The 9,990-nt window shown below is 40.0% G+C and overlaps 1 protein-coding gene across 1 annotated transcript; it reads left to right on the top strand.

Annotated features, from left to right (window-relative positions):
• Positions 1-1,451: 1,451 nt before the first annotated feature.
• HGO (homogentisate 1,2-dioxygenase) lies at positions 1,452-7,767 on the top strand. Its single transcript, XM_077371440.1, has 9 exons — positions 1,452-1,754; positions 3,781-4,011; positions 4,203-4,282; positions 5,636-5,803; positions 5,928-6,103; positions 6,570-6,639; positions 6,771-6,925; positions 7,137-7,220; positions 7,303-7,767. Exons 1-9 carry the CDS (start codon positions 1,543-1,545, stop codon positions 7,561-7,563), a joined length of 1,437 nt encoding a protein of 478 aa, XP_077227555.1. The 5' UTR covers positions 1,452-1,542; the 3' UTR covers positions 7,564-7,767.
• The last annotated feature ends 2,223 nt before the right edge of the window (positions 7,768-9,990 follow it).

A 9,990-nucleotide genomic window follows, 5' to 3' on the forward strand; every position in this document is an offset into this window, starting at 1 on the left:
AATATAGTGGAGGCGTGGGTGAGGGAAGAAAAGAAGGTGAATATATCACTTCCCTTACAACGACACTCTTCCTTATCCGACACTTTTCCAAATAATCGATAAGGATATCCCAATTACCGAAAAGCCATCGAGCCAATTAAAAAAATGCCTAATAAAACGTCATGACGATTGATGGGGTCCGGACTCAGCACTGAGGGAATCCGGACTCAGCCCTGAGGGAATCCGGACTCAGCATCCAACTAGCTGCTGGCACGTGGCCCTCACAAGGACCGTTGGAAGGCCAACACCTGTCTCCACTAGGTGTGGCACCTGGACCAATCAGGGACCTCCACCTGCCCTTCTTAGGTATGAGACCTGGTCCATACAGAGCCCACCACCTGTCTTGGACAGGTGGCTCAGAATTACCACCTGTCCTAGACAGGTGGCTCAGAATCACTATAAATAGCCTTCACTTGTACTAAGGTGAGGGTCCTGAAAATCTGAGAACCAAAACTCTAAGCTTTTGCTCTGACATTGCTCTGCACTCCTGCTCATACTGACTTGAGTGTCGAAGCGCCCGTCCGGAGTATCACTCCGGGTTGGTCCTCTGACCCTTTTCTTTCTTGTCTGTACTCTTGTGCAGCGCAGGACTCAACCAGCCCCTCAGTCGTGGCTTGTTAGCTCGGACCACCCAGCCCTACCATAACCTGTTACCGATTTTAGGCCTAACAACGATATACATTCAAAAGAGACTTGAATCAAACATTTCAATCTTTATCTTTAATATGCTGACGTCACCGTTTGATCCTACCATCAACCTTGGGTTCCACTTGAGACTCCATCTTCAACCCCAAAAGATGCCAACTTAGTCAAGGGCTAGGATGTCATCAGTCATCACCCGTAAAGACCAACGACTCTAATTACAGAGACCGGTACAAGTCGGCCCACCATAGATTATAAGTATCCAAAATATGAGAAAAGAGTTTTTCTACACACTAGCTTATTATACAGCCGGGGCCACATTATTTGGGTGATCCAAAGCATTCATTTAATTGGACCTCACATAGATAGGGTGTGCCTAGAAAATCAGCTCCATAAGATCATCCCAACCCTACAATTTGTGGAGGTAAAATGACGTGCAATAAATCTTCACAAATATGTCCATTTTTTGCCTCCCCTATTCGAATGGTTAGAATGATCCTATGAGGCTAATTTTTTTAGCACAACCTATCTATGTGAGAGCCCGTTGTGTCACCCAAACAATATGGGCCCCACTCCAATTTAAGCTAGTGTGTAGATAACTCTAGTGTGTAAACTCTCCCCCACGCCTCCCCCGCCCGCTGTCCCCGCCCCTCCCCCCACCCCACGCCACCGGTCCCCACTGAAAAAAAAAAAAAAAAAAAAAACATTATAAAATATAATTTCTCAAGATAACTATCGCTAAACTTACGGACAACCGACTACTCATGATGAGTCATGACGCCCACCTCGTGTAAAGTTATAAACTAAGTATCAATTCCACCACGTCTCTTCCATTTTTCCTTCTTCTCATCAAAACCCGAAATGGAGAAGAAACAGGTTTCGAAGATCGACGGTCCCGATTTCTCGGCGGAGATGAAATACCAGTCCGGATTCGGAAACGATTTCTCTTCGGAGGCAAAACCCGGGGCCTTACCTCAGGGGCAGAACAGTCCTTTAGTCTGCCCGTACGGTCTCTACGCAGAGCAGATCTCTGGTACAGCTTTCACTGCCCCTCGAAAGCTCAATCAGAGAAGGTCAGTTCTACCCCTTTGTGAAATGAAAAATGAAGATTTCAAAATGGGGAGTGATATTTCCCCCCTCTCTGATGGCTATTCCCCCCCCTCTCTCTCTTTAACAGTTTTCGTTAACTTTTATGCTTTTGGAGTTAACGGTTGCTTCTCCACCCCTTCATAGAGGTTATGTGATAATGGAATCTAGGAACTTTAGTTAGTAGGAATCTGATGAATTCTTCTCATGGGTGATCTGCATATAATATTCTTTTTAACTTTTTGTTGAAATCCCTTTTTAACTTTTTGTTGAAATCCCGTCACTGATGGTACTGAAAAAAGGGGACCCAATTCTTTACAACGCAAGCAACTTCATAAATTTACTGAAATTCCGATTTAAACACATGTAGGAAATGATGCAGATTTGTGTGTTGATTTTGATTTAGGGAAATGTTATAAGCACTGCTGTATTTTGATGAGGGGACTCCTCACTTTATTAAAAGTACGGTATGGCCCGCTCTATAGGATGATCCAAACCGTCCATTAGATGGGCCACAACCTAAATAGGTTGTGCCTCAAAAATCATTTCCATAGGTTGATCCTAGCCCTCCGATCTGAATGTTACAGGGGTGATCCTAACCCTCTATAGATCAGAGGGTTAGGATCAACCTATGGAAATAATTTTTGGGGTAGGCTGTGGCCCATCTAATGGACGGTTTGGATCATCTTATGGTGCGGGCCATACCATACTTTTAATAAAGTGAGGAGTTCCCTAATCAAAATACAGTAATGCTGATAACATTTCCCTTGATTTACTATTGGATTGATAGAAAAGCATTTCTCGTGAGGAAAATTTTTTATTTCCTCAATTTAGAGTGAAATAATATGATTATTGTTACAGTCGAAATCGGAAACATGATGTGGCAGTCGAAGAAGAGCTGACCTGGCAGGGATAAAGCGTGCGATTGGATAATAATTGATCTGAAGTACTATTGAGACCGGCAGGATGCAGAGTTGTGTCCTGCGCAAGGTAACACCGGGTCAGACGACCAACCCAGAGTGGATCCTCTGGATAGGCCCTCCGATGCTTAAGTCAATGATTGCAACAGATAAGGAAAGCAAAGCTTTGAATAGTAAATCTTGGGTATCGAACCCCCACCTTTGACCTTTTGAGGTTATTTATAGTTGGGGGCCTGGATATTGGTTTACCCTTTTGCCCTTTGACATGTGTCACTTGTGATAGGGCAGAGGCTGTACTGGAACTTCCCTTTTTTTGGGTATGATTACTTAGTTACCCTTCATTAGGAGGGTTAATCAGGGGTTTTCCTATTTGCCGCATGTCGGCCCTTTATTGGAGGATTGTTTTTACACCCCATCAATTATGATTAATTTAGTGTGATATCATCATAAATTGAAGGTTACTCTAAATAAAAAATTTAATAGGGTGGGTTCAAGTTATGTTTTTCACATGTAAAAAAGGTAGGAAATTTTCGAAATATTTTTCCTTTCCAAACTTTTCCTGCAATCCAAACAAGGCCCCTGGTTGGATTGCAAGAAAAATGTTTCCGGTGGAAATATTTTTTGTTGGGAAAATTTCTTCTTTTCACAGTTTAGAGGGAAATGATATGATTGTGGTTATTTTAGAGGAATATTATCATAAATTGAAGGTCCCTCTAAGTAAAAATTGAATATGAGATTATCTTTTTCATGTGTTAAAATAGTAGGAAAATTTAAAATATTTTTCCTTCCCAAACTTTTCCAAAAAAATCATTAATCTTTCTTGTTGTAGAAAGAAACGAAGTTGATATATATAGTTTAGTTAGTTAACCATATTTTTTTTTGTCATTCAAAAAAAAAAACTATATCTTTTTGTGGTTCAGTACATTATACATAATTCCAGTTCTTTATTTCTTGGGTGTTCTTGTAATTATACTTTATGTTCTGTTTTCAATATCCTAGGAAAATTATATGCATTTTGAAGTGAAATATGATGTTTCTTGAAGGTTCTTTTATTGTTATTTATTGATCTGTTTCTCTCTTGAACTCTTGACAGTTGGCTATACCGCATTAAACCATCTGTTACGCATGAACCATTCAAACCTCGTGTTCCAAGCCACAAATATCTTGTGAGTGAATTTAATCAGTCAACAAGCTCTGTGAATCCAACGCAACTGCGCTGGAAGCCTGCAGATATTCCTGATTCACCAACTGATTTCATTGATGGGCTATATACAATATGCGGAGCAGGAAGCTCTTACCTTCGATATGGATATGCTATTCACATGTAATTCATAGTTCTTAGTTTTCGAGTAGTTATATTTTCATATTTCTAGTATCACAATCATCAGATGCCTTCTAGTAGTTGTGCACATTTGATGTCATAATTGTTGTATTTTTTAGAAGAAGCTGTTATGGGTATCTTGCATCTTGTCCTGTCTGAATTTTGGAATATGGCTGAACTCCGTTTGTTTGTAGGTACATTGCTAACAAATCCATGGACAATTGTGCATTTTGCAATGCTGATGGCGATTTTTTAATAGTTCCCCAGAAAGGAAGTGAGTGACTTACGTAAGCTTTTCTATGTGGTAATTTCCTGTATGATTTTCGTGGGCTTTGTTCTTTACAGCTACTGAAAGTGTCTCCTGTTGCTTGAATATCATACAAGTTTTCATATATGAAGTGCATTATTTATTGTTGCATACATGGGCATTGATATGCATAGCCATAGTTCCATTTTTATTTTTTTTTGGAAAAAGGGACCCATGGAAATCTCTTCTCTAAGTTTTTTACGAATAATGCTCCTTTAATTGAAGAGATGCATTCAAAAGTTAACGTTGATAATCGAGGAACTAATGCTCCATTAATGCCCCTGAGAAAATTACCATAATATGTGGGTTTGGCTGAACTACAACTTGTTCCATGGTTAATTATGGAACAAGTGGTGTAGGTTTTTTCCTGGTTTTGAAGGTTGAAAAGGAAAGCCGTTAATGGTTTAGAAGATGGGAACTTATGCTCTGACCGAGGAAGTGGACGCTAAATGAGATTATTTGAGTGTGCTTGAGGCACTTGGGTCTTCGCTACTCGAGGATTTTTCCTCTGTTTAATCTCTACTCTACCAAAGGCTGAAGGATTCATGAAATGTTTTTCTAAGAAATGTTTGTTTGTGTTTCTGGATGAAGCCTCCAATGGAGTAGGGGTGGTTTTGACAAATGGTGGATAATTACATTCTCTTTGTGGTGTATGTATTCTCTTTGAGCTTAGAATATGTTCAGATGTTTATATGGGGTATTGGAAATATTGTGACTTGCTTTTGTGGAGGGTTAATGATTATGTTAGATGGATGTGGGTGTAGAAAAGTTGGTTCTCTTATGATTTTTGCCCAGGATGTATGATCCTGGATCTTCATGCTATGTAAATCGTGTGGGACTACTTGTCCCCAATGTAACTTTCATAGTATATATATATATATATATATATATATATATATATATATATATGAGGAATGAGGAATGATAGATGCAAGGGCTCTCTTTATGCAAGGGCCGGAGAAGGGCCCTTGAATAGATCCAGGTCATTTTTAAAGTCGGTTAAGAAACTGAATTCGGTTGCACTTAATGACGTGGATCTTTTCAAGGGCCCGTCTGTAGCCCTTGCATCTATCATTCCTCTTTCAATGTGTTTCTTTCATGCATTTCTTCTGTGGAAACATTGCAGAACATGTTCCTCTTCCTGCTTATCCTTTCCGTAAAAAAAATGCTTCAGCCCTCAGCTTTCATGTGCCTTTGTTACTTTTGCTTTCTTAAGTGGGAAGTGACCCAAATTTTCCTGCCGATAAGAAGTGTGCTCATTATGGACGGCATGATCTTTCATTAGATTCATTGCTACCTTTTCTTTTCTTTCTATTACAGGGCTCTGGATCACAACTGAATGCGGAAAATTGGAAGTGTCTCCTGGTGAAATAGTTGTCCTGCCACAGGGATTTCGTTTCTGTGTTGACCTTCCAGATGGTCCATCACGTGGTTATGTGGCCGAGGTTTTTGGTAGCCATTATCAACTTCCTGATCTTGGCCCAATAGGTACTAAAACTTGATGCCCAGACAAAGGGAACAGAAATATAGAAAAAATTTCTTCTATTGTGAAACACGATCTCACTAAGTGTCTGTTTGCAATAATGACAATAGATACTTGAATGTTTTCTAGGTGCTAATGGTCTTGCTGCTTCGAGGGATTTTCTGGTCCCCACCGCTTGGTTTGAACAGAAATTCCATCCAGGGTACACTATTGTTCAAAAATTTGGTGGTGAACTGTTCACTGCAAACCAAGATTTTTCTCCATTCAATGTGGTTGCTTGGCATGGGAATTACGTTCCATATAAGGTGTGCTGCTTTTTATTCATGAAACCAACATTAATCACCATATTGCACTAGAAGAAATGAAGAAACCAATTCTTTGAAGTGTTTAGCTCTTTAATTGTATGGAGAACTATGCTTTTTGAAGCATTATGTTTGAATCCACTGCATGTCTAATTTTAGGTGAATTTAAGAAAAAATTAATCCGTAAGAGCTTTCTGTCTACACACTCATGCTATTATGATTTATGGCATCACAAAATTTTTAGTATTAGAAGTCTTTGCTCAACATAGGTGCATGCATTTCTGGTGTGATTCACATTCAAATGCTTTCAGCTTATTAGCACATGGGTTACAATATCTGCTTGATATCTTCTCAATATTCTTCTGGCTGTGTGCATGCGATCTGAAAGTTGAAATCATTGACTTCCTGTTTTAATGCATCTTTTAGGACTTAATTCTGATTTCTGAGAAAACATAATCTTTCCTTGCAGTATGATCTGAGTAAGTTTTGCCCATTCAATACTGTTTTAATCGATCATGGCGATCCTTCAATAAACACGGGTATCTAACTTCATCTTTTCTCATTTTAGAATGTTTGAATCCAATTAATGTAAGGCTCTAGTGGAAAAGAAGTGCTCTTTTCTCACATTATTCCCATTTTAATTGGCTTTGGCCAATGTAATATATTGCAGTATTGACAGCCCCTTCTGAGAAACCTGGTGTGGCGCTGCTCGATTTTGTCATTTTCCCGCCCCGATGGTTGGTTGCGGAGAATACCTTTCGCCCTCCATACTACCACCGCAATTGTATGAGCGAGTTCATGGGCCTAATTTACGGCGGATATGAGGTATTGGGATTTGGGACTAATTTTTTGTTTTGTCGTATGTATTTGACTTTCAAGATAGTTATTTACTGAGAAAATTTTTTCTTTCTTCAGATACTTCTATAATCGCCATGTGTTTAAAATTAAACCAGAAAAGAATCTTGTTCCATTTACTATAAATACATGTTGGACATGTATATGTGCATATAGCTAATCTATATTTATGTTATTTTAGGCAAAAGCTGATGGGTTTCTCCCTGGAGGTGCAAGCCTTCATAGCTGCATGACTCCCCATGGACCAGACACCAAGACATTTGAGGTAGATTTCCCCTAAATTGAAGTAACAGCTTTCTGAATTTTCCCCATCTGTTGGATTTCATACTGGTTCCTTTCTTTGACAGGCGACGGTGACACTTGGAAAGGACATGAAACCACACAGAATTACTGATACCATGGCTTTCATGTTTGAATCATGTCTGATTCCTCGAATCTGTCCATGGGCTCTCGATTCTCCATACTTGGATCATGATTACTACCAGTGTTGGATTGGACTAAGATCCCATTTCTCATGTGAAGATACAGATATTGCGGTAAATGGACTTAGCGAAGTTTTTGCTGCTAAAATTGATCAGAATGGTAAACAAGTACAGCACAAAGAATGAGCCAGCTGAACGGAGTCTGTCCTTGTTCTTGACTGAATAAAAACCCCAATATGCAACATATATTCCATCAAAATAAAACTGGTTGTTAGAAAGATGAATGTAAGTAAACTCGGGGAGCCGTCACCTTGAACTGTTGGTTGCCTCAGGATCTTGTATATAGACTTTCGACACCCTGTTATGTAGCTGCTGGTATTCATTCTTCAATGGTTTTTTCGCTTCATGGGCTTTGATCCATAGCATATAGTTCCATGAAATTTCTGCAATTTTGCAACAAACAAAATCGAAGTCCAGATCATTGACCACCAGTGATTTAGGGAGCAAATTCAGAGGTAAACAATCCACTTGATGCTTTTCATCTCTTCACTTCACACGCCAATAATCCAATCCTAACACTATATCTTGTTTGTTGAACATGGACTGGCCAAAAACTACATGAGAAAGTCACTTTATGCGGCAATTTATGGGTCCTACAATGAGGAATATAGGACCATGTCTATGAGATCGAGACCGTTGATCTTGTATAACATCATGTACCTCGTGGTCTTGGTCCCATCCTGCAACAGACATCTCATACTCTAGATAAAGTACTACAAAAATCAACGATTAGAGTGACAGGGGGCTGTTGTTCTTTTGGGTAGGTAAGCTGGGCTTGAACTTGAGCCCTCAAGGTTGCGAGATAACGACTCAACCATTAGTTACGAGTCCAACCCGTCATAGAGGGTTGATGGCAGAGAATTTGAGAGGGGATGAGTGCGGAGAGACTGGAAATCTGAGAAAAAAATTTCCAAGTTTTTTTTTCCTTGTTTTCCACCCATCACATGCTCTTCTCAATCACTAAAATTTTTCTTTTCCCGGGTCTCCTTGCCCTTTTCTCCCACTAGGGAAATCAGGATTTCATGAATTTTTTTAATGGCTGGCAAACATGCCATTAGCTTTCTTGGCTGAACCCTAAACCAGGTACGATCAAGGCTTGATGGATTCTCAATGGCATTTGGCTGGCCCAATGGTTGCACTTCATATCAACGATTGTGTAAATGAAGACAAAGTGGGGTCCATGAAGTGTCTGATTAGGAAGGAGCATAAAAAAGTGACTTTCTTGTAAACATTTTCCAAACTACATATAGGCAGCTGTTCACATTCAACAGTTAAAAAAAAATAAACATAATTAGAATGTTATGATTCTATGATTGGTGTAATTACTAAAGTGAGGCCTGTCAAGTTTATGGTTCGGATTAATCAAAAGGGGTACCCACTTGTTGTTACATAGTGGGTGGGCCCTACTGAATCATTCCTCTTTGAGGGATATCTGGAACTAGGGAAAAACATTTATTGGAAAAACGTTTCCTTGAAAAAATATTCCATAAAAAAATGAAATCCCAGGTTCACCATGAATGAAAATTTCCTAAAAAATGGCAAAATTTTGGTTTCTTTAAAAAACATCCCATGGAAAATGACCAAATGGGTCTCTTCACTTATTCTCTGCACAGTTGGTGGGCCCAACAGAAACCGTTGGTGGAATGGTGGGCCCATCTTTGAACAACGTAGGCCCCGCCCATACCACACCATAGGATAATCCAAACCGTCCATTTGATGGGCCGTAAACGTAAATAGGTTGCGTCCCAAAATATTTTTCCATAGGAGGATCCTAGCCCTCCGATCTAAATAGAAACTACATCTTATGCAACCTCTATAGATTGTAGGGCTGTGATCATCCTACCGAAATGACTTTTGGGGCACAACCTATTTACATTGTGGCCCATCAAATGGACAGCTCGGATCATCCTATGGTCTAAACAGTACACTTCATTTTCAAAAATATGGGTGGGGCCTAAATTGGTACGAACTACACCATAGGATGATCCAAACCCTGGACGGCTTAGATCATCCTATGTTGTGGACGGTACGCTTCAATTTGAAAAATATCGGTGGGGCCTACCATTGGGCCTTAATGTTAGTGTATGACCACCTCCATACGATTATCCAAACCATGGACGGCTTGGATCATCCTATGTTGTGGACGGGCCTTAATGTTACTGTACGACCACAGGATGATCCAAACCATTCATTTGATGGGCCAACCCTTTTGGGGGCACAACCCATTTACGTTATGGCCCCTCAAATGGACGGCTCGGATCATCCTATGGTCTGGACGGTACACTTCATTTTCAAAAATATGGGTGGGGCCTAAATTGGTACGAACCACACCATAGGAGGATCCAAACCATGGACGGCTTGGATCATCCTATGTTGTGGATGGTACGCTTCAATTTGAAAAAAATCGATGGGGCCTACGATTGGGCCTTAATGTTACTGTACGACCAACTCGATTATCCAAACCATGGACGGCTTGGATCGTCCTATGTTGTGGACGGGCCTTAATGTTACTTTACGACCAACTCTATAGAATGATCCAAACCATTCATTTGA

This window comes from Tasmannia lanceolata, unplaced genomic scaffold, assembly GCF_043159265.1.
Source record: "Tasmannia lanceolata isolate RefF3 unplaced genomic scaffold, GAP_Taslan_0.1 ptg000037l, whole genome shotgun sequence".
Lineage (NCBI taxonomy): Eukaryota > Viridiplantae > Streptophyta > Magnoliopsida > Canellales > Winteraceae > Tasmannia > Tasmannia lanceolata.

What these genes read in the sequence shown, in the direction of transcription:
- HGO (XM_077371440.1), top strand. Translation starts at nt 1,543, where the DNA reads ATGGAGAAGAAACAGGTTTCGAAGATCGACGGTCCCGATTTCTCGGCG. An exon ending in CGAAAGCTCAATCAGAGAAG is followed by an intron (nt 1,755 to 3,780) that starts GTCAGTTCTACC and finishes AACTCTTGACAG; the next exon opens with TTGGCTATACCGCATTAAAC. An exon ending in CGATCCTTCAATAAACACGG is followed by an intron (nt 6,640 to 6,770) that starts GTATCTAACTTC and finishes AATATATTGCAG; the next exon opens with TATTGACAGCCCCTTCTGAG.